This window comes from Oryctolagus cuniculus, chromosome 10, assembly GCF_964237555.1.
Source record: "Oryctolagus cuniculus chromosome 10, mOryCun1.1, whole genome shotgun sequence".
In the NCBI taxonomy this organism is placed as follows: domain Eukaryota; kingdom Metazoa; phylum Chordata; class Mammalia; order Lagomorpha; family Leporidae; genus Oryctolagus; species Oryctolagus cuniculus.
In genome coordinates this window covers 43789299-43813425 of record NC_091441.1, presented here as the reverse complement: position 1 = coordinate 43813425, position 24127 = coordinate 43789299, and the positions used below count along the sequence as shown (strand labels likewise).

Sequence of the window (24127 nt, the reverse complement as noted above, 5' to 3'; positions counted from 1 at the left end):
AGTCCAGAGCTGCAGAGCCATGGAACACACAGTCTGATCCAATGATCTCTGGGAGTGGTAACACAGAGGCTCATTCAGTTCACCCTATTCTAGCTACTGGGGACACAGCACCACAGCATCCATTGGTTCAGTGTATAAGCCACGTTCCAAAGGACAGTGTTATAGAACAGCCTCATCAAAGGGTGGGCAGGTTGGGACATTCTTCTACTCAATCTTGGGGATGAGGGAAACCCATGATATAGAATACTGACATGGTGCCCAGTCTATTACAACCATGCTGAATCTGGATGAGCTAAAGTGATACATAGGGCCAAGAAGCATCTGGTGTATCTGGAATATATTCAAAATGTAATGGCAAGGCCTTATTCATCATTGCCACAGTGTTGCCAGCAGCCATACAAGTGCCAGGCTTAATACATATCTGTTGAATAAAGGTGAAATATCAGAGCTAGTAAACAAAGCTTAATGGATGAGTGAAATCCTGCCTGAAATTGTCCCATTGCATGGAGTATTTTAGTGTGGCTACTGGTGTCTTCTTAAAAATGAAACTCAGGAGATCAGATCTATGTTCTTCTGGATGTCTGATGTCAGAAAATGCCATATCTCAGATTTGTTCTCCATGTCTTTCATGGCTGGGAATGACTGGCCATTATTCAGCTTTGGTTTGTTTGTATAGCCTTTCCTTTTAGATTCAGTAGTCTCCTTTGTTTTCTGAATGATGGTTTAGCTAACACATTCACGAAGGAATCATTTTAGCTAAATTTTTAAAGAAATTATAATTCAATGGGTGAAATGAGGTGTAGAGAAGATCATAAACAAACAGAAACAATGGCATAAGAACTCTCTGAGTGCATTTTCAGGTAATAGTAAATAACTGGAGTTTAGGACCTATGAATTATACACATCGACATAAGAGGAAACCCTGGAAAAATCTGGCTAGGTTTATAGTTTGCCAGGCCTTTGAGTACCATGCTAAAGCATCCTCATACCCTCATAAAGGTTCAGTTGCTGATGATTTATTACATCCTGCCTCTGCACTATGCAAGCATGCTGTCTGCCAGTGTGCGATGTGCTTTGATCTCTAACTGCTCTGTCTAATCCCTGCCAGTCTCCCCTGTCCATGCACCAGTTCTTCCTAACCACTCCATGGCCACCTAAATACCTTCCCTAAGCTTTTTCTTTTTGTATTTCTTAATTCTCATTGCGTGCTGTTTCACTTTTTATTTGATTTGTCTCCACTTCATCACTATAACTTAAAACCAATCAAGGACAACCCACTAATTTCTTCTGTCCCCTATATCAGCAAGCAGAGTGCATGCAATTTTCATTCTAGGAGATTCACCTTGGGTCAAGTTCTTTTCCTCCTCTCTCTCCCCTCCCCCCCCCCCACACACATACACACACTCCCCAACACCACTGTGTTTTTGCTGCCTTTGTGCATACTTTTGCTTTTAATTCTTCCTGATGAAATCTCATTTTGTCGGCTTATTTCCTAGATGGGAAGTGATGGAATTTTACGCCTCAGCACTTCAGCTCTGAATAATGAATTTTTTGCATATGCAGCACAAGGGTGGAAGCAACGACTGGCAGAAGGTGAGTTTCTGTTTTCTGTTATTCTGTGACATTGGCATACACAGTTGTACTGAGTGTCCTCTTTCTCTGATTTCCAAATTTTTTCCTCCCTTAAATATACTTTAACTTAGTAAATTTACATCCCATTCTAAATTAATTCATTAATTCTTTTGTTATACTTGGCAGTTTGAGGGATCAGATATTTTTGAAGAAAGCATGATTTTATCTGAGACCTGATACTTATTTTTTATATATTAAGATTTTCTCTGGGATGGTAATTTTAATCACATGGTTTAATCCACTGTGTATTGTCTGCTGGACCCTAGAGAAATTTGATGAAATACATTTTACCTCCAAAGCTGCTATTTCACCTTATCCTTTGTTGGGTTACCCAACTTCTTGAAAGACTGAAATCCACCCAGGGCTACCAGGTTTTTACTCTGTGTGCACTTAAGCTGTTAGAAGTTAGGTGTGGGCCCACTATATAGAGTATTCTCCAAGAGGAGAATGATTTCTGCTAGCATTGTCTAATTTCATCATCTCAGTACAGTAGTACAATTCAGGTTCCTCCTTCAATGGTTCATTTGTTTTTGATCCCATCCAATTTGAAACCACCTTCTTGAGACACTTATGATCTATTTAAGGTTGTTTTGGGGCCCACCTTTCTGACAACCCTTTCTCAGTTGCCTTCACAAGCTTCCTTCTGTTGGGAAATGTTGATGTCATTAGCATTTTTTTTCTCTAATCATACCTATAAGGGTACTCAAAAAGTTCATGGAAATATAAATTGTACATTCTCCTATTCTCCAAGCAGCCTTATTCACCACCTTCATTCCAGCTGTCACCGCATGCCAGCACTTGCAAATCAGACTCTCGCTCCCCTCCGTACTCCAGTGTTCCATTTCCCCATGGCTACTAAATCTCACTAGCTGGTATTAGGCAGCGTAAAACCAAGATGCCCAATATTAAATTCACGGTCTTCCCTTTCATATCTCCTCCTTCTGTTTTCTCTCCTTCTATAACGTTGCTTCTTTCCTCACCCCTGTTGATGATCTTAATAATATGTTTGAGCTTCCATTTCCCCAAGCCTGTCTGGTCAAGTACTGCACACCTCTTCAGCCTTCCCACTGCTCCTGGCCCAGTTATAATCTGCATCTCTCACCTGTGATGTTTCATAAACTCTTAGCTAGAGTCCTCCGCTTTCTTCACCCTGTTGGCAATCTGTCTAAGCTGCTTACTTGGCTATGTTCCTCTCACACTGAATGCCAACAGGCCCTCCCTCTGTCTCGTGTAGCAAAATGCATAACTCCCTTTGGAAAACATGTTGGGTGACTGGCCTTAGTCTTATTTTCCCATTTATTTCCTATGTTCTCACAATTGGACACTCAAAAGAAGATACATTTATATTCATACCTCTGATTCTTATAACTTAATTACTTTATAAAAGCCTCATTATCTATCCTTCAAAAGCTAACTCAGGCATCAGCTTCTCCATGTGGTCTTCCTTCATGTACTTAGGCAGCATGAAGTACTTTCCCTCTGAACTTCTACTACACTTATTCCTTAGGCCTAGAGAGGGCATGTAGTTTATAATATAGTAAACTACAATGCCTCTTCTCCCACCAGGATAGTTTCAGTAACGATGGTGAATGTACACTCTTTCATTTACAGCCCGTAGCATGCAGTGCATCTTTTTAAAGATTGATTTATTTACTACTTACTTATTTATTTTTGAAAGAGCTACAGAGAGAGAGGGAGAGATGGGGAAAGAAATATCTTCCATCTGCTGGTTCACTCCCTAGATGGCTGCAACTGTCAGGGCTGAGCCAGACCAAAGCCAGCAGCTTCATCTGGGTATCCAAGGTGGCTGCAGGGACTCAAACACTTGGGTCATCTTCTACTGCCTTTCCTAGACCATTAACAAAGTTGTATGAGAAGTAGAGCAGCTGGGAAATGAACCAGGCCCATATGGGATGCTGACATCACAGGTGGCAGCTTTACCCACTATGCCACAAAGCCAGCCCCTGCAATATAATTGGTAAATGCTTTAGAGTTCATCTTTTGTGAAATGACTCTTTGAGTGATTTTCATAAGAGAAATTTATAGAAATGACGTCATTACTCATTCTTTTTCTTTTCAACACCTATAAATTTGTTCAAATGGATGGTTTGTGTCCCTTATTAATTGAGAGATGAGGAGACCACTTTTATTCAGTATATTAATATTTTCCTTCCAGGGGAATTTACCCCAGAAATGCAATTGCGGATAAGGCAAGAAATTGAGAAAGAAAAGAAAACAGAACCTTGGAAAGAAAAATTCTTTGAGAGGTTTTATGGAGAAAAGTAAGTACTAGAGCATTTTTTCTCATTTCTCATAGAAGGAAATGAAAATGTAATTCTCTGCTTCACATAGCACACTCAGATGCAGTAAAACTTAATAAACCTGTGATAAAAGGCAATAGTCCCTCGGTGTACGAAATTGCAGGTAAAATTATAGTGGCATATCAGCACTTAAATTTTAAAAAATGCATTTTCAAGGGTTTATAACTTGTTCATGAAAATTCATTTTGGACCAAAAATAGCACATGAAATCCAGTAGCAGTCAATTTTGGTTTTCTTAAATGGATCTTAGTAAAATTCTCCAATTCTTTTGCCTGAGTATTTCTATTAATGGATGCTTTAGAGATAAGTAGTTTTACTAAGAAACATATCTAGTTCTCATATTTTACCCCCAAAACATTGATTGTGCATGTAGATGCTAATCTTTGCTTAGTTCTTGTTTTAGGGAAAGTCGGAGGTGTTATTCTTCATGTTACCCATCATCCTCCTCTACCTCTTTTCAATGTATTATTTATGTGTGTGTGTGTGTGTGTGTGTGTGTGTGTGTTTCCTTTTTAAAACAAAAGCGGCAACAGGTAAATGTGGTAGTAACTAAACTAACCCAGAAGCCATGAAGCTTTAAAGGCCTTTTGTTTAGAAGACATATTCCACATGGGCAGAATTCGTGTCTTACAGACATCCCTAAAAAGGAGGAATTGAGGCACTATTGCCAATAACTTCAGATCCTCCATAGTAAAAGAATTTGTGCTCTAATCCACACATAGGAAATTAGTGTTTGAAACTTATTGCTTTCTGTAAAAGACACAAAAGTAGTTGCAAGTAAGAAACCCTGTGCCATTTGATCTCATGTCACATAATTACCCATCAGTGAGGGGTGATGTGCCAGAAAGAGTATCACATAAGAGTTCTTCTTGAAAAGGAATCTGGTGATTAGCAGGCCACTTCCTCGGAGTGAGCTAGCCTTGATGAGTTGACCGTTGGTTGGGAAGGCATGTTTATAATCTCTGTGTTGGAATTCCTGGATGTACGTACCTACATAAGCAAAACTGATGTATTTCCTCAACGATTAAAATGTGGCAGGCTAGTAGTATGTCTTGTCTATACCTGTAGTCAACAGCAGTATTTCTCAGTCCTGGCTGCATCTAAATCCTCCTTGGAGATTTTTAAAAATAGATTTCTCAGACCAACCCCAAACAGCCTGGCAATTTCTAAGAGTTGAACTTAGGGATCAGTGGGTTTAAAAGCCTTGCAGGTTGTCCTGTTGCCCAGCAGGCTTGCGAGCCCTGGAGGTTGGGACTGAAAGTCCTGCAGCGGCCCTACATCTCCTTCTGTCTGTGAAAGGTGATGTTGCGAGCACTCTTCTCAGGAATAGCGGAGCCATTACTGCATTCATCACCTCCAAGGACTGGTCCTTAACTGCAGAGGGAAGTACTTACTCTGTTATTGATTCAACAGTATTTACTCAGCCTCTCCTCTGTGCCAGATACTTCTCCAGACAGGGATGTGGTCACCCCTGGGGCTTCTCAGACTCTCCTTCTGAGAGCCTACATTCCAGGCACTCGGCAATACACGTTGAGGCTCGGATAGGTCTCAAGGAGCTTATTAGCAAGTATTTCATTTAATTCCCAACAAATGTACAAGGTAGCCACCATTATTATTCTTCTAATAAGAATTTTAAAATTTTTTCAATTAAAAAAGTTATTATAATAAAAAATGATTATGAGGGAAGGTGAAGCTAAGTAGTTTTTCCAGGTTTATACTATCAGGTTAAGTAACCTGCTCGAGGTCTTAGTCCTGCATGTTCTTAGAAAAAAATCAAACAGAGGAACAATTTTTGCATGAAATTTAGCAACTTCACAGATCTCTGGATGCCAGGTTATATAGTCCTGTCCTGGGATCTGATAGCTATGGTACTATACGTAAGCATGACCCTCCACCACCATCTCCAAACTCTGAATACAAAATATTCCTCGAGTAGATCCTCTCCTTGGTGTACTGTGTTGATGGGTTTTATCTCCTTCCATCGTTGGACTTATTCCTTGTTCTTTTCTATGTTTGATTATGTATTAGATGACAGATATATTTTGTATATTTCATTTTACTTGTATTTCCCCAATATTTTGAGGGTTTGCTCCAGCACAAGACAGTCTTCAGCTGACCAACACCCTGTACCTTCCCTTTTCATTGCTCTAAAGTTTTTCAGGAAGTTAGTATCCAAACTTGTCTCTAGTTAATACATGTCTGAATTAGTCCTCTGATTACTGTTATGGATATATATTATGCTTCTTGTTGGTTTAGTCTGCCTATAAAATAATACCACCATTTTCGTTTTTGTTGCTGAGAGATCACCTATATGGATGCTAGTTTACAATGAAGGAGTTTGGTCTCTGAATTTTTGATGTAGATTTCTGGAGTTTAGGGTTTTCCTTTGTATGAAATGGAGTATGTTGTGAGCATCTTCCTTGTATGCCTTGTGCCATCTTAAATCTATCTTCTTATGAAAATAATTTTCATTATTTGAAAGGCAAAATGTGTGTGTGTGTGTGTGTGTGTGTGAGAGAGAGAGAGAGAGAGAGAGAGAGAGGGAGCGATCTTCCATCGACTGGTTCACTCCTCACATAGCTACAGTGGATGAGCCTGGGCCATGCTGAAGCCAGGAGCCAAGATTCCACCCTGGTCTCACACTTGGGTGACAGGGACTCAAGTTCTTGGGCCGTCATCTACTGCATTCCCAAGCACATTCTCTGGGAGTTGGATTGGAAGTGGAGCAGCAAAGACTCAAACAACTCCAGTACAGGATGCCAGCATTGCAAGTGGTGGCTTAACCTACTGAACCACAGTGCCAGCCCCCAAATTAAAAATTTGATATAAATATATTTATGTTGTTATAAACATAATACATATATATTATTATATCATTACCTACATTTATATTTAATAGTATTGTTATTAACCAAACAACAGAAATATGGCTTCCAGGGCCTTAGATTTCTATATGTTATATACAGAGCTACTTATCAGTGGTATCTCTGCTTGACCCAGTCTCTCAGGGGACTTTATTTCTACCTAATTATTCTGCTTTAAATTTGTCTATAATATGATTTTGCTGCTCTTAGTAAGGCATACTTACAAATTGTAACTGACTTTAAACCCATCTTAGGGAAAATTGAGGGGAACAAAACTAATTATGAAGGTAGCATCTTCTATCTTCCTTTCATAGCTTTATGAATGTTAGTAAAGAAAGCAGTGATCAAATACCCCAAAAGTATATTCAAGTTCAATTTCCTTTCATTTTGTGCATTTTATTTAAATAAAACTTAAGGTGGATTTCACTGAGCTACTTTCTTGCATTACAGCTCTACAGCTATATTTCTTCACCCAAATGGGTTACTTTCTCTGGAAATGTTCTCTCTTAAGCTTATCCTCATGACTTCCTATATCCTATTTCTCAATCATTGGATACTGATATTGTAGCTTAAAACCACATTCTATCACAAATTTTATATGGTCTTTGTTTAGACACTTAGAAGCTGCAGTAAGGTAATTTGAGTAACATTTCTTAAATTGGCTTAAGAACCAGTGAGGTAATTTTGAGGTAATTTCAACATCAGAATTTGATGTATTGCATTAATCTGCCATTGTTCTAATTTGGTTCTGTTGTATCCCCAACATTTAGATAATTTTCTTTTATAAGAGAATAAGTTTTTTTTTTCTTTTTTTTTTTTTTTTATTTGACAGGTAGAGTTATAGACAGTGAGAGAGAGACAGAGAGAAAGGTCTTCCTTCCATTGGTTCACTCCCCTAATGGCCGCTACAGCTGGCGCTGCGCCGATCCAAAGCCAGGAGCCAGGTGCTTCCTCCCGGTATCCCATGCGGGTGCAGGGACCCAAGCACCTGGGCCATCCTCCGCTGCCCTCCCGGGCCACAGCAGAGAGCTGGACTGGAAGAGGAGCAACCGGGACTAGTACCTGGCATCCCAACTGGGACTAGAACCTGGGGTGCCGGTGCCGCAGGCGGAGGATTAGCCAAGTGAGCCGCGGAACTGGCCACTCTAAGTTTTTTCTTTAAAAAATTTTAGATCTGACACATTCTTTAGCTTTCCTGAACATATTTGCTGATCTTTTGTTGGATCCTTTTTGTTAATCCTTTTATTGACACTTGGTAAAACTCCTATGTCTTTGCATACAAAATAAGTGCCTTTCTTAGCCAAAAGTGGAGCTTGTTTTAGCTATTATTATTATAATTATTATTAAAGCAATAGAGACCCTACACCACCATAAATTAGCTTACATAAATTAAGTATGGTACTTGGGGATGATAAAATACACTTAATGCATTTACTTCCGTTGAATACTGTATTTGTGGGAACTTCAGGTTGAACCTTTCATGTTTTATGGTTGGGCAGCCCTCTAATACTCCCAATTTCTGTTCAGGTTGGGCATGTCGAGAGAGGATTCTGTGAAGCTGACTTCCGGACCAAACAGTGATGGAGCTGAGAGTAGTTCCTCCTGTGGGACCTCTGGCCCTCCTGGGCCTTCTGTGCAGACCCCCTTGGAAGAAGAAAAGCCAAAAAGCATGAGAAGCGCAGCTTCTCCAGAGCCTGATTTCTGCGACACGCTGTGTCCTATGCTAGAGGTTCCAGCGAGAGACGCCATGGCGGAGTCCGCACCTGAGGATATCCTGATTCCTGAGGCGTCTCTGATTCAGGAGGAAGTTGCAGAAGAGGTGGAGACCAGCATCTGCGAATGCCAGGATGAACATCACAAGACAATCCCTGAGTTTTCTGAGGAGTCTGAAAGTCCAGCCCACCCTTGTGAAGAGCCTCAAATAACACCGCCCGAAGATACCTTGGAATCCTGTGTTGTGATGAACGATGTTTTAGAAACGTTGCCTCATCTTGAAGTTAAGATCGAAGACAAATCAGAATCTCCCCAGGAAGAAATGTCCGTTGTTATTGATCAGCTTGAAGTCTGTGACTCTCTTCTTCCTTCCACTTCATCTGTGACTCATGTCAGTGACACAGAACTTAAGGAGCCAGAAACTGTAATAGAGACCAATACTCCAAAAATAAAAACAGCAGCACCTTCTCTGGAAGACCAGTTTCCAAGTGAAGGAGTTGCTGTGGACATGGAGCTGCAGAGTGATCCTGACGAGCAGCTTTCTGAAAACGCTTGCGTCTCTGAAACGTCCTTCTCCTCCGAGAGCCCAGAGGGAGCCTGCACCAGCGTGCCATCCCCAGGTGGGGAAACCCAGTCCACATCAGAGGAGTCATGTACTCCAGCCTCCCTGGAGACAACATTTTGTTCTGAAGTGTCCAGCACTGAAAATACAGACAAATATAATCAGAGAAATCCTCCTGATGAAAACCTTCATGCATCTCTGATGTCAGAAATATCTCCAGCATCCACGTCACCTGAAATATCAGAAGCATCACTTATGTCCACTTTGCCATTAACCTCTGAAGCATCACCAGTATCCAACTTACCTCTAACATCGGAAACATCGCCAATGTCAGATTTACCCTTGACATCCGAAACCTCTTCAGTGTCTTCCATGCTTCTCACCTCCGAGACCACTTTTGTGTCTACTCTGCCACTTCCCTTGGAAACATCTCCAGTTTCTAATTCTTCCATGAATGAAAGAATGGTGCACCCACAAAAAAAGTCGCCTTCGGTATCTGAAGAACCGCTCTCCCCGCAGAAAGATGAGCCTTCTACCCCTGCCAAATCCCTGGCTGAGAACTTTATCTCTCAACCCAAGACTCTGTCCAGTACTCCTGAGCCCATCAAAATGGGTCCTTCTTCCATAGCTCCTGAAGCTTTTCCATCTGAAGAATTGCACAGTAAGACCCTGAGTCAGCAGCCTTCTAAATCACACGTGGAAACTGAGAAGCCCTATCCTGCTTCTATCCCAGAACTTCCTTCTGCAGAAATGATGAAAGTTAAAAATCATAGCGTTCTGCAGAGAACAGAAAAGAAAGGCATGTCCTCCCCATTGGAAGTATCTGTCTTTTCTGAAGAGACAGAGAGTAAGGTCAGTGAGCTTCCCTCAGTTAAATTACAGGATAAGCAGTATGTCTCATCGGTGGATAAGGCTTCATTTTCAGAAGGTTCTAGAAATAAAGCACATAAACAAGGGAGCACACAGAATCGGTCGGAGAGCTCGCATGCTTCCAAGTCAGCAGAGCCCTCCAGGTCACCTGAGGGGGTAAGAAATGACAGCAGAGAATCAGAGATATCAAAGAGGAAAACCGCAGAGCAGCACAGCTTTGGAATTTGTAAGGAAAAGAGAGCTAGGATAGAAGATGATCAGTCAACCCGGAACGCATCATCCAGCAGCCCACCGGAGAAAGAGCAGCCTCCAAGAGAGGAACCCAGGGTTCCTCCGCTCAAGGTATGATACTGAAAAAGCTGTCCCACAGACAGACACCTCCTCCTTAAGCATGATTTTTACACTTTCCTCCTCCCAGATTTTATGTAGCAATTTATAATGTAGTCCTCCCAGAACAGCTTCATGGTGGATGATTCTTTTTAAATTTGCATTAGGCTCATACAAGAAATTCAGAAATGTGGATATATTTAGACCACAGTTTTTGAGGAAAAATCTCGGCGGGAGGGGGTTGAGCGGGAACAGGGCCTAGAGGAGGCTCTAGGCCACTGAGACACTGGGGCTTTTGGGATTCAAAAGTGTAGGACAGAAAACTATAAATGTGGGGAAATGTGAAAGATTATTCAGTTTTTATAAAATCTCAGCAAACTAGGGGAAGTAGTCACAAGTCAGAGTAAGCACTTTTTTTCCAATAGCACTGAATACCGCCTAGCAAAGAGGACTTGGCATATGGTAGTGTCCCATTAAATATTTCTTGAATAAATCATTGAAATTGCCTTATGAACCCTGAGGGAGAGTGCTGTGTATATCAAGATACATAAATCTTTTTTTTTCTTTTCCAAGATAGCCAAGAAGTCTTTAACATCACAAAATAATACAGCCTTATAAAAACACATTGCTATTTTATACTTTCTATTCCAAGTAAATATTACCTCTCAGGAAACAAACTTTTTATGTAAATTGCTTCTGCTTAACTAAATAGAATTTTAAAGGTAATTCAAAAGTAATTGTTTGTTTAAAAAATATCCCTTCCCTCTGTCATTTATACTTACTTGAGGCTTTTACCTAAGCCCACTTACATCATCATTCAATAAAGCGGAGTCCATCATAGGATTGATCAAGAATTATAAGCATCTCAAACTTTATAAAAATGTTTCACTAGCTATGTCATATCTATTTTTCGTATGTGATTCATGATCTCCACAAATTTTGCTTTGAAGAGTGTGGTTGTATTCACTCTATTTAATAAAGCAGTCCCAATTAAATAAGATTGTAGAGATGCTAAAGTTGAACATGAACTTCCAATTAAAAATCAAAGCTACGAATTTTGATTTCCAAAGCCATGGAAATAATAGTGTAAATATCTTTTTCAGGAAAGTCTTTTTAAACGTACCAGTCTGAAGATAGGTATTTTAATTTAAAGATAGGTAGATAGATAGATAGATGCTATAAGCATATTTGGTGGCCTTGAGTTCTTGTGCAGGGAGATCTAAATTTACATTTTTTAAGTATTTACTTTTTTAGACTAAGGGAGATGTTTATGAGGGAAAATTGAATCCCCTCACCAAATTCACCTTTCCTTGACCTTGAATTAGAAGAAAAGTTTCATAAGCAGTTTGAAAATGAGTAATGAGACAGCTCAGGAATATAATTCCACCTATTAAATTTCCAAAGCACAGTTCCAAATGGGTATATTGCTAAAGCGTGTTTCAACTGATTATAATGTAAATATACATATGTTAGGAAGAGGTAGAGAAATTTCCTAGGAGAAGCTGGGGAAAATAAAGCAAGGTGGATGTAGATAGCACGGGACTGACACCAAAGTCACTCATGGGTTATATGACCTCAGGGCAGACTCCTTTTCCTCCAGTGGCTCAAATTTTTCAACTTTCATATGAGGGGCATTCATAGAGCCCTTCCAGTTCTATAAAGCTGTGAGTCTAAGAAAGCTGTAGGCGACTAGAGCATCACAGCATTGCTGTGGGATGCTAGTGGTTAGGGCTTCTGCCTAGCGAATTTGGTGATGACATTGTGGTTCTCTTAATTAGCAGGAGTACATGAACATTGCTGTTTGGGACAGGTATAATCTGAGCAGACTGTAGATTTTCTATATCAAAACAAATGCCCCATTTTCAGAGGCAGAAAACCATACTCCGATCCCTTTGGAAAACAGAACACTTAAAAATACAGTCCCATTTCATCTTTATAACAGCTCTGTGGAAGAAATAGACCAGAAATAACTCGTTCCATTTTACAACTCAGTTTACAAACTTGTCGTAGGCTTATTATATATGTATAAGGCTAGGCAGTATGTGAGTACATAAAAAATAGAATCCTTGGTTCAGAGAAGTTACTGGGAGAAACTGAGGTACAGGGATTTTGGCCTAGCATCATAGAGTTCTGTAAAGCCAGATGAGAATTCTCATGTTCTGACTTCTTGGCCAGCATTTTTTTATTTATTTGCATGAAATGAAGACAGATAAAGTCCCAGTTTTTCATGCCAGCAAGGAAGACAGTTTAAAAACTAAATATTTCTAAATTTTTGTTTGCTAACCTCATTTTAAGAAGCATTAAGATGTTGTATGTCCATGCCTAATAAGGTCACTGGTTGATGTTTTTGTAGATTCCAGACAGAGTTTAAAACTTAATTCACACTCTTGCTACATTGCTTGCTGCCTTATACCCTGGAGGCCCACCATGGATTGAGGGTCAGCTCAGTGCCTGTTAACAGAGTCTGCAGCAAGTTCTTCCCCTAGTATGCTCCGTCCTATACCTCCCACCCTGTGCTCCTGTACGAGGCGCTTTATTTTTCTTCTCTCTCCTTCTTTCAGATCCAGCTTTCCAAAATTGGACCGCCTTTTATTATCAAGAGCCAGCCAGTCTCGAAACCAGAATCACGCACATCCACTAGCACGTCTGTCGGTGGGGGAAGGAACACAGGAGCCAGGACCCTTGCAGATATCAAGGCTCGTGCCCAGCAAGCTCGGGCGCAGCGTGAAGCTGCTGCGGCTGCTGCTGTAGCTGCTGCAGCAAGCATCGTCTCAGGAGCCATGGGGAGCCCAGGAGAGGGAGGAAAAGCAAGAACCCTGGCACATATCAAAGAGCAGACCAAGGCTAAGCTCTTTGCAAAGCATCAAGCCCGAGCCCACCTCTTCCAGACCACTAAAGAGACCCGGTTGCCTCCGCTCAGCTCCAAGGAAGGGCCTCCGAGTTTGGATGTCTCCTCTACCCCTGAAACAAAAATGGAAGGTTCCACAGGCGTCATTATTGTCAATCCTAACTGCAGATCTCCTAGCAACAAGTCTGCACACCTCCGGGAGACCACCGCTGTATTGCAGCAGTCTCTCAACCCCACTCAACTTCCAGAAACTGCCACGGACTTATCCGTGCATAGTTCTGACGAGAACATACCTGTGTCACATTTGTCTGAGAAAATTGTTTCATCTACCTCTTCTGAAAATAGCAGTGTTTCCATGCTTTTTAATAAAAATCCTGTCCCTGTGTCGATTTGCAGCACTGCTATGTCGGGAGCAATTAAAGAACATCCCTTTGTGAGTTCCGTTGATAAGTCATCTGTCCTAATGTCTGTTGACAGTGCAAACACTACGATTTCTGCTTGTAATATAAGCATGTTAAAAACCATGCAGGGAACTGACACTCCGTGCATAGCCATTATACCAAAATGCATTGAAAGCACTTCTCTTCCAGCCACTACAGAGGGCTCCAGTGTCCTGAGCTCCACAGACGAGAAGCAGTTGCTCATCTCCTGCAGCAGTGCCAGTAACTCGGTCTCCGGTCAGTACACCTCTGTGCCAACTCCTTCCATTGGAAACAGTTTGCCAAACCATCTCTCCACTAGCTCTGTCTTGATTCCCGCCCCGGGAATGAACAACAGGTTTCCTTCTGAGAAGATAGCCATGCCTGGGAGTGAAGAACAGGCCCCCGCATCCATGGGTACCACTGTGAGAGCAGCCCTCGGCTGCAGTGATTCCGTGGTGGCCACGGACTCGCTGGTGGCACGCCCGCCTGTCGCGATGTTTGCTGGAAACGTGCTAACAGTAAACTCCTATGACAGTCCTCCCAAGTTAAGTGCCGAAAGCTTGGACAAGCATTCAGGGCCTCGGAACAGGGCAGACAATTCGGGAAAACCTCAGCAGCCAGCAGGGGGCTTTGCACCAGCAGCCATAAACAGATCAATTCCGTGCAAAGTCATTGTGGACCACAGCACCACGCTGACCTCCAGTTTGTCACTGACTGTCTCCATTGAAAGTGCAGAAGCCACCGGGGACCCGCAGAGCAGATTGGTGAGGACAGAGACATCCATACAGCCCCTGGCGTGTCCTCAAGTTTCTGTGATTAGCAGGCCAGAGCCAGCTGCAAATGAAGGTATAGATCACGGAACTAGTTTCATTGCTGTTTCTGCAGCAAAACAAGACTGTAAAACCTTGCAGGCCCCCTGCGCCAGTCTCCGAGAATTGCCCCTTGTGCCAGATAAAGTAAATGAGGCAGCTGCACCTAGTCATAGCTTTGCTGAGCAGGCCCATGGCCCCACTACTTTCAAAAGTGAAGCAGACACAACCTGTAGCAACCAGTATCCCCCAGCTAACCGGATCTGCTGGAATGATGATGGGATGAGGAACACAGGCCAGCCTCTGCTTAGTCACGCAGGTTCAAGCAAACAGAAGGAATATCTGGAGCAGAGCTGTCCGAAGGCTATCAAAACGGAACACGCCAGCTACTCGCATGTGTCAGAACTTCATCCCAGGAACCTCCTGACAAATATCGCTCTTCCTGTGAAATCTGAGCCTCCCGAAGCGGACAAGAGCTTTAGAATGGATACTGAAGACTTCCCTGGCCCTGAGCTGCCTCCTCCGGCTACAGAGGTGGCCGCTAGTGCGCAACCCACGCAGAGCGTGAAAGCTTCCACCTCGAGCCCCATGGAAGAGGCCATCTCCTTGGCTACCGACAGCTTAAAGAGAGTCCCGAGCGCAGGAAGCTCCAGCTGTCGTCTGTCATCCGTGGAGGCTAACAACCCCCTGGTGACACAGTTACTACAGGGCAACCTGCCTTTGGAAAAGGTGTTGCCACAGCCCAGACTGGGAGGCAAACTCGAAATCAACAGGCTGCCGCTGCCTCTTCAAACTACCTCAGTGGGGAAAGCAGCACCGGAGAGGAGCGTTGCTGAAATGCCGACCAGCTCTCCCAACCCAGATGGCAAGGGCTACTTGGCGGGGACTCTTGCCCCACTACAGATGAGAAAGCGAGAAAACCACCCCAAAAAGAGAGTAGCCAGGACTGTGGGGGAGCACACCCAAGTTAAATGTGAACCAGGGAAACTGCTGGTGGACCCAGACGTGAAAGGGGTGCCTTGTGTCATCAATTCTGGCCTGAGTCAGCTGGGACACAGCCAGCAATTTAAGCAAGAGTGGTTGAGCAAGCACTCCATGCAGAGCAGAATTGTCCACAGCCCTGAGGTCAAACAGCAAAAGCGGCTGCTCCCCTCATGTAGCTTCCAGCAGAACCTGTTTCCTGTGGACAAGAATGGCGGCTTCCACCCCGACGCTGGTACCTCACACAGACAGCAGTTTTACCAAATGCCCATGGCTGCCAGGGGCCCTGTTCCTACTGCAGCTCTGTTGCAGGCTTCCTCCAAGAGCCCAGTGGGCTGTAATGCGTTTGCCTTCAATAGGCATCTTGAACAAAAGGGATTGGGAGAGGTTAGTCTGCCTTCAGCGCCTCACCAGCTAAGGCTAGCCAACATGTTATCCCCCAATATGCCCATCAAAGAGGGTGATGACGTGGGAGGTACTGCACATGCAATGCCAAACAAAGCATTAGTGCATCCTCCACCGCCTCCACCCCCGCCCCCGCCTCCCCCTCCACCCTTGGCCTTGCCCCCACCTCCCCCTCCACCACCTCCACTACCTCCACCTCTTCCTAATGCAGAAGTCCCAACCGAGCAGAAACAACCACCGGTTACCATGGAAACCACTAAGAGACTTAGTTGGCCACAGTCCACGGGCATATGTAGCAATATAAAATCGGAACCTCTTTCTTTTGAGGAAGGTTTAAGCAGCAGCTGTGAACTGGGCATGAAACAAGTTTCCTATGACCAGAATGAAATGAAAGAACAGTTAAAAGCGTTTGCGCTAAAAAATGCAGATTTCTCTTCCTATTTGCTCTCTGAGCCACAAAAGCCTTTTACTCAATTAGCTGCTCAGAAAATGCAGGTGCAGCAGCAACAGCAGCAGCTCTGTGGAAACTATCCAACAATACACTTCGGGAGCACGAGCTTCAAAAGGGCAGCATCTGCAATTGAAAAGTCTATTGGGATTTTGGGAAGTGGCTCCAGCGCTGCCACGGGCCTGCCTGGTCAGAACGCTCAGATGCCCGTTCAGAACTTCGCCGACAGCAGCAACGCGGATGAATTGGAACTGAAATGCTCTTGCCGGCTGAAAGCCATGATTGTGTGCAAAGGCTGCGGGGCCTTCTGCCACGACGACTGCATAGGTCCTTCCAAACTCTGTGTAGCTTGCCTGGTTGTGCGATAAGAGCTGAGTAAAAGATGCAGTATCCCTTTTCCGCACGGAAAAGCCAACCCGCATCAGCGACAACACATTGAATAATGCAGTGGCTTATATCATGTTCATTTGTTTTCCTTTGGAACAGAGTCTTTCCCTAGGAAATGATTATTTTCTTGCAGTTCTCACAGAGGGGAGGACGCAGCCCAGCCCTGCGGCTCCACAGAAGCCTTTAGTTGTCATTCCCAGCTTTGGAAAGTTTCTGTCAACGTGTGTGCAGGTCACTGCCCCCTTTCTTTCCTTTATTTTCCCTTTAATACAGCTGTAGAGAAGAAAAGGACATGTTTACTTACTTACTAGTCACCAGAAGTGCAGATGTAGAAAGAGAATCGTAGAAGTAAATTAAGGTGGTCATGCGTTTCTCTGTAGATGAGCCATTACGGTAACGGTGTTGACAGTTGACTCTTCTGGACCTACCTGTACCACAGTGGTTAAGCCGTATTTGGAGAGGGGAATCTGATTTAAACGTGTGATGCCTTGTATTTACTCCTGTCGCAAAAGACGCATCATAGGAGGCATCGATGAGCTCCACTGTCGTCCTTACCCTCTTTCCTCCCCTTTTGCTCTTTCTCAGAGACTGCGGTGGAATATCTGTGTCTGCCTTGGATTTTGAACATGTATTGTAGTGAATTGCGTCCTGCACCTGAAATTGCAGCATGGAACCAGTATTCTGGTTCTTGCCCTTTGACACTTGATCATGTAAGACCACTAGGCCAACAGAGAGCCGTAGGCCCAGAGGATTTTGGAGCCTTATGTGTGGCATTTAAGAGCAAATATGAAAAAGAAATGACCTAAAATTCAAAAATAAATAAATAAAATGCTGTATATGCATGCCTAAATAAGTTGATAATGTAAATATTATTCTATTCTATTCACTCTGATGCAATTATTGGATGTTAAAATTTGGGAGAAGATAACTGTAGCCCTTGCTGATGGCACCAGTGCACTCTGGCCTCCGCCTTTGCAGAGGTGGCCACATCCTTTTACAAGTGTCATCGTTGACAACAGGGACTACACAAGGCTGAAATGTTGACATTTTCCGAACCATTTCATTCTTCACGATTCACAATCAATCTATTTGCATTTGGCTCTGAAATAGCCCTTATTTTTAAGAACTGTCCTAGGTATTGCATGTTTTGTTTTGTTTTGTTTTCCTCAGGTGAATTCAATACATTCTTCAAATCTGGGGGAGTGGAACCGCTTTTGAAAAAGGGATACTGCATCTTAACAGTTATCGTCAGTGTTTATCCCGTAAAGACTGAGTGTTGAGTATTTGAGCTTCGCTCCATATACTTTGGCCACCCTCACGCAAAGAACAGCTGTAGTTCAGGAGGCTCTGTTCCCAAAAGGAAGGTCACAAAGCACACACACACTGTGGGAAGATGAAAGAAAGCGAAAACCACGCCCATTTAACTTCAAATCCAGAGCACAAAATGTGGAGTGCCATTAACCCATTGATTGATTGTGGCTGTAGGATAAAAACAAAAATCATGGGGTAGGGGGGAAACCATCTGTATCCAGGGTAAGAATGACATGTTCACATGAGGTCATCCTAATCAATGTAAACATTTTGACATTCCCTTGAAACACGTCTTAAAAGTTAACTGGAATGAGCGGAAGTTACATTCCTGAAAAAAGCAAAACTCATTTGATTTTCTGTAGTAATCAACTATGAGACATGTTGTTTTTTTCTCCATATTTATTATTGTGATGTTGCCAAATCTCTGTAGGTGATAGAGACGTCATTGTTATTAACAAATCTCTGGTGGTGAAAGATAATTTGTCTTGAGAGAAAGAAAAGCAAAGAAAACCGGCCCTTCTCAAGGAATCTAGTGTGAGTTCCAGCAGGTCCTTATTTATCTGCGTGCCAGGTTGTATTTGGGTGCTGTCGTTAATTCTGAAGATCATGCAGTTAGTGTCACAGCGAGGTATCCATGTAATACAGACACTCGCATGCCAACTTCTTCCAAATTCGGTTGCCGCTATCTCAGTGTCAGCTACTGTCTACACCAGCAGATTCAAAACTACCGCATCAGTAACTGGCACAATGTTGAAGGAAACTCCAGTCTACAAAACCTTTGCACTCTGTATGTGAGGTACAATTGAAGCTGATGTGAGACTGAGCTCATTGTCAGTTCCGTCATTGTTGAATACTGCCTGTGAGTACTGGGTATAAAGACAAGTGCCCTTCCGTATGTTTGGATTTTTTTCCCATAACAGCTTTGGAGACTCAACTGTTGATTGTGCATGGATTCCACCACCCAGGTCCAAAGAGCATAATTTTTCTGTGCCCTTGCTTTTTTTTTGTCCCCAGTTCAAATCCCTAGTATCTCACATGGTTTATATTACTGAGCATTAATACTTTTGGACTAAAAAGTAATGGGAAGAAAATTCAGAAGTAAATGTGGGTGAGATATTTTTTGGTATCCACTTAATATATATATACAAAAGCCAGTACATAAATTTGAGTTAGCTGAATAGGTTTTTAGTTCAATAATTTCTACATGTGTCTGCCTATGTCCTAATAGCTTGTGTATGGTTATTGTGGTGTAATGTGCAAATTTCATTATGTGCATTATCCTGATTATTGGACAGCATTATATCCCTATCAGGAATAGAACTTGCACATATAACATGTAATTTTTTTTTTTTCACAAAGGATGCGTTTCCCTAAGTAGCACTTTTGGAGCAAGGGAAGGAAGAAAACTGCTCTTCCCTTATCCCACTCCTATATGATATGCATATGCCTGAGATGTATAAAGGCGTTTAGGTAGTTAATGGGCATGTTAATAAGAACGTTCGGATACAAATTTGTTTTCAAAGTGAAAATATTTTTCCTTCCCCAAAGTCAGAATATTGGAAACTTTGGTGAACTGAACACCATCGTTACATATAACATATCCCTGCAAAGGTCTAGTTTTAAAGAACAAACTTTAAAACCAACCTTTGAGGTTGAGCCTGGTTGTTACAAAGCCTTTGGCGTGGTGGTATTTCTGGGATGAGCTCTAGAAGGTTTGGTTGACTCCTGAACCATGGATATTCTTACTCAGTTCAAAATACACACACGAAACCAAACAAGCTGGTGCATACGGTGCTTATGATGCAATCAGGAGTCAAACTACACGCTGCTGCAGCCCCGTGTCCTTGATGAACACTTGCACAATTTCAAAAGCAGCAGTTCCTGTGGCCTCTGGTTCACCAGTTTCTCCTTGGCTTAGTCAGTCCCTGGGATTTGACGCTGAAACCACGCTTGGGGTTGCTTCGTCTCCGTGGTCGTGAGGCCTGGCACCGCACTAGCTGAACGTTCACAGCTGAGAGGCGCTGTCCCTCTGTGTTCCTCGAGGACAGCGTGAGGAGTCCTCAAACAGGACCTCCTCTGAGTATCAGGGGCCTGTGTAGCCAAATGTCACTGCATATGAAAATCTGTCGTCTTCACGCTTTGTCACTGTAAAGCAAACAGAAAGCATTTTTACTATAATTTAAAGGAGCTGCTTTTTTATAGCACACACTATTTCGCTTTGTATATTTGATAGTTGCAGAATAATTTAGACTGTAGACAAACTTTGTTGTATTTGTACTGTTTATGAATGTTTCAGAGAAAGTGCTTTACTCGGTTGCCATAATTTTCTTGTACTGCTGTATTTCCCCTGCTTCATGGAAACTATTTTCACATATTTTCAGTACAGATTTTTAAATGTGTGTTTGTGTGGTTTTTTTAAAAAAATTGTCTTTTTTTTTTTTTGGTCAGTATTCTGAATGTTTACATCTTTTTGACATTAGCCATTTAATGCCTTTTTAAAAAGGCAGTATTACTCCTACAGTGTAACAGCAAAATGTGAAATCAACCCAAACATAACTGCATGACAAACACAGATTTGGGGGTGACGCCCCCACACAAACATAGACATTTTGTATCAGCATACAGAAAAGTAGAACCCTTCTTCAGTCCTCTACCAAAGAATATATTATTCCCCCAGGAAGAACTCAGAGCAGGTGTGTCAAATCCGCAGGAAGGGGGAGCAGTTGACTCAGTGAGACTGCTACAATTGAATACTGTTAGGCTTGCTTTGATACCTGACTAAATGTGACTGAGTGCAACGAGCATTGAAAAACGTTTTAGACAGTGTTTTGTTTAGAATTCAGGGATCATGCATTCTTTAATGGTGCTGTTTGTTTTTTATTTCTTCTTTTCTACAAAGAAAAAAAAAAGTGTTGCCTACAAAAGTGACTGCTCACAATACCATAAGTTAAATGAAATGAAATGTCTGTCTCTTCATGTTTCTCTCTTCTTCCCTTTCTCGAAGTAACCATTTGGGTTTCAATATTAAAATATTCTGGAGAAAATAAAGAACTCAAACATGAAACAGTTGTCATTATTTTTTAATGAAACGTAGTTATGTCTCAAATGTATTATTGTATTGAGAATTTTATTAAGAAAAAAATTATAGGGCAAACTACACACTGTTAAATTATCTACTTTTATTTCTGGCATGCCAGATTAACAAGTATAACTATTGTTAAGACAGGAACAACTAAAAGCTATTAGGAATTGATGGTTTCTGTTACATTTATTATTTAGAACTACATTGGATTCTCATTTTCATGAAGATATTGTTTATACCAAAATGCATTCAAGTCCAGTAAATTGTTACTACCATATTTAACTTCCAAAATGCATAGAACAAAAGATGGCCCTTTAAAAGAACTGTTCTGGTTAATTTTTTATCCTACATTAAATATTATAGCTTGTTATTTGAATAAAATGCTGTGAACCATTGGGGCAAAACTGCTTCAGTTATATTTACACAAATTAAAGAAATAAGCATATCTGTTCAGTAAGATGAATCAGAAAAAATTAGCTGTAATTGGTGCTAAACCGAAGTCCAACTGGGTATTCATCTACATGGAAAATATTGCCTTTAGCCACCAGATGGCGAAAGAGGATGTTTACTTTGGGAACAGAAAAACCATGCTTCCAAGAACGAAAATGATCATAATAATGAAAATCCAGCTTATCCAAGGAAGCCCAGTAGAAGATGAAGATTTCTTTTATCACATTATTTCACTACCATGATGATGTTTCTTTTGTGTTTCACTTTTTGTTTATATATTTACAAAGTGCTTTCTTAATTTTATTTACAATGATTGCTATGTAAAATTGCATTACTCCATAAACAACATCTAGTCCAAAATCCATTACATATACTTCAAGAGCACATCATCCTGGAAGGTGACATTTATTGAAACTGATTTGACTGCTTTACATATCTTAATTCATTTTCATAAAATGGATTACAGTTATAAAATACATAAATATTTTATAATTTTAATAAATTGATATGAACTACTTTGAGTAACAATCTCATTATCTGAGTATGTATTTGTATGCATTATAAACTTTATCTAAGAACTAGTGACATCCAGTAATTTATCAGTTTTCACGTAGTTTACTGCATTCAAAGATGATGTTATTTAGAAGAAACTTCCGAGAATAGTTCTCAGAAACAGTTGGAGGATCCTTTCTGTAGAAAACAAGCAAAAAGAAAATTTTTCCTACTCTAAAAGTGTTCAAAGTCTTTAGTTAGAGGTTGCCTAGGCTCAGTATAAGTACAGAGCACAAACAGCTATCCACAATAATAAGCAAAAATCAGGACACCTAAATAGAGCAATGAATTTAATCCTCTTCCTCACAGAAACTTTTATCCAGATTGCCAATGTGATTAATTATCAACCACTCTAAATACTTGGGGGAAGACTGCTGATTTACAAAATACAGACAATTTGTTGCTATTTTATTTCAAAGCAGTTTTATTTCATTGCAAGCTTTGCAGTTTTATTAAATATCCCACTATTCATGACTATAAGTAATACTGATATTAAAAAATATTTAGCAATCTTCTGAGGCACTAACCAATCCAAACAGATGCTGGATAAATGAAGAGAGATGATGGTTCATTTGCAACAAATCAGTGAGAACTGGCTGAATAGCAGGCTGTGAATGAAAAAGCTCCCCAAGTCTGTTATCAGCAGTTGGGATTTATACTAGCTATATTCATTGCATTTATGGCACAACTTTCTTCTGAACTGCTTTTCTTCAGCTAAGCGTGTCATCTACAATTTCACTTATATTATTTTTTAAGCAATCATTTAGAGATGGTTCAAAGGTGAGCTTTAACCCAACCAGAACTAAATGTCTAAGATTGGTTTTTTTTTTTTTCCTTTTTGCTCAATTCAAGTGGACTCTTCAATGGATTCCCTTATAAATAACTACTTGGCCAAAAGGTGAAGAGCACGAACTGCTTTAAAAGAAGGCTATGGGGGCCAGCAATGCGGCACAGTGCGTTAAGCTGCTGCCTGCAGTGCCTGCACCCCATGTGGGCATTATTTTGGTCCTGGCCACTCCACTTCTGAACCAGCACTGTGCTTATGCACCCAGGAAAGCAGCGGAAGACGGCCCGAATCCTTGGGCCCTTGCACCCACGTGGGAGACCCAGACGAAGCTCCTGGCTCCTGGCTTCGGCCTGGTCCAGCCCAGGCAGTTGAGGTCATTTGGGGAGTGAACTAGCAGATGGAACATGTATGTCCCTCCCTCTGTCTCTATAACTCTGCCTTTCAAATACGTAAGTAAAATCTTCAAAAAATAGTTGTGGACACTGAATGTCCGACTCAATTTTTGTAGCTTCATCACAGATTATTACTTTTACAATAAGCTTGTAAACATGAAATAGAATTCACCTTTGGCCCAAACATGTATCTTGAGTTTCAAACTATGATTTGATCTTGAGAAAAAACTGTGTTGCGAATCCTCGTTCCTTAATGACAAGGGCTCGCAAAGAGAAATCCGGACTGCAGAACTGTGGCTCTATTTTACTTGATTCATTTGGCTTCCAGCGTCCCACTCTGGGATGTCACAGCATTTGCAGATAAGGCTGGCCTCAGCCACCATAGGAAACACAGCTGCTCCTGGTGTTATCTCCCCATCCAGAGGGGATGAATTTTGTGTCTGTTTATTCACATAGCAAAAAAAGCATGATTTCTTATTGTCATATAAGATTCATTTACCATTCAAGTTCGATCTCAAACTGAGGAATTGAAGGGTTTGATATATGAGTGGGGACAGTGCGGAATGATGGCTTTCAAACAGAAGCCACCAGCATATTGTATTCATCTTCCCTTAACCTTGGTGTTTAACATCGATTTTTTTAGTACTTCATGTTCTTTGATTAAAATTTTTATATCTTCAGGGAAAAAAAGGCTATAGGAAATGGATAATCTCTAACAGAAACATTCAGCAATTTAAAAAATACCATTTTCAATGCTACATTCAGAGTGGAATTCTAGATAATTCATTAACTCTGATCAAATCCTCACCTGGTGTGAACAGCCTCATGACCAGAAGGCCCTTCCGGAGGATGGCACACACTTCTGAGCATATAAACCACAGGGCAGCTAGTACCTGTCACTTTGCACTTCTCCTCTCCCCTCCCCCTCTCCTCTCCTCTCCTCTCCTCTGCCTTATTCTTCTTT

General features: G+C 41.6%; 1 protein-coding gene across 4 annotated transcripts in view; it reads left to right on the top strand.

Annotated features, from left to right (window-relative positions):
* The window catches only part of ASXL3 (ASXL transcriptional regulator 3), a 193984-nt gene extending 173020 nt beyond the window's left edge, over positions 1-20964 (top strand). For all 4 annotated transcript variants that reach the window (XM_051851307.2, XM_051851305.2, XM_051851304.2 and 1 more), the window contains 4 exons: positions 1497-1593; positions 3809-3914; positions 8345-10304; positions 12851-20964. In XM_051851307.2, the coding sequence (XP_051707267.2) occupies positions 1497-1593; positions 3809-3914; positions 8345-10304; positions 12851-16570 (5883 nt within the window). In that variant the 3' untranslated portion in view covers positions 16571-20964. The remainder of the gene's footprint in view (positions 1-1496; positions 1594-3808; positions 3915-8344; positions 10305-12850) is intronic.
* The last annotated feature ends 3163 nt before the right edge of the window (positions 20965-24127 follow it).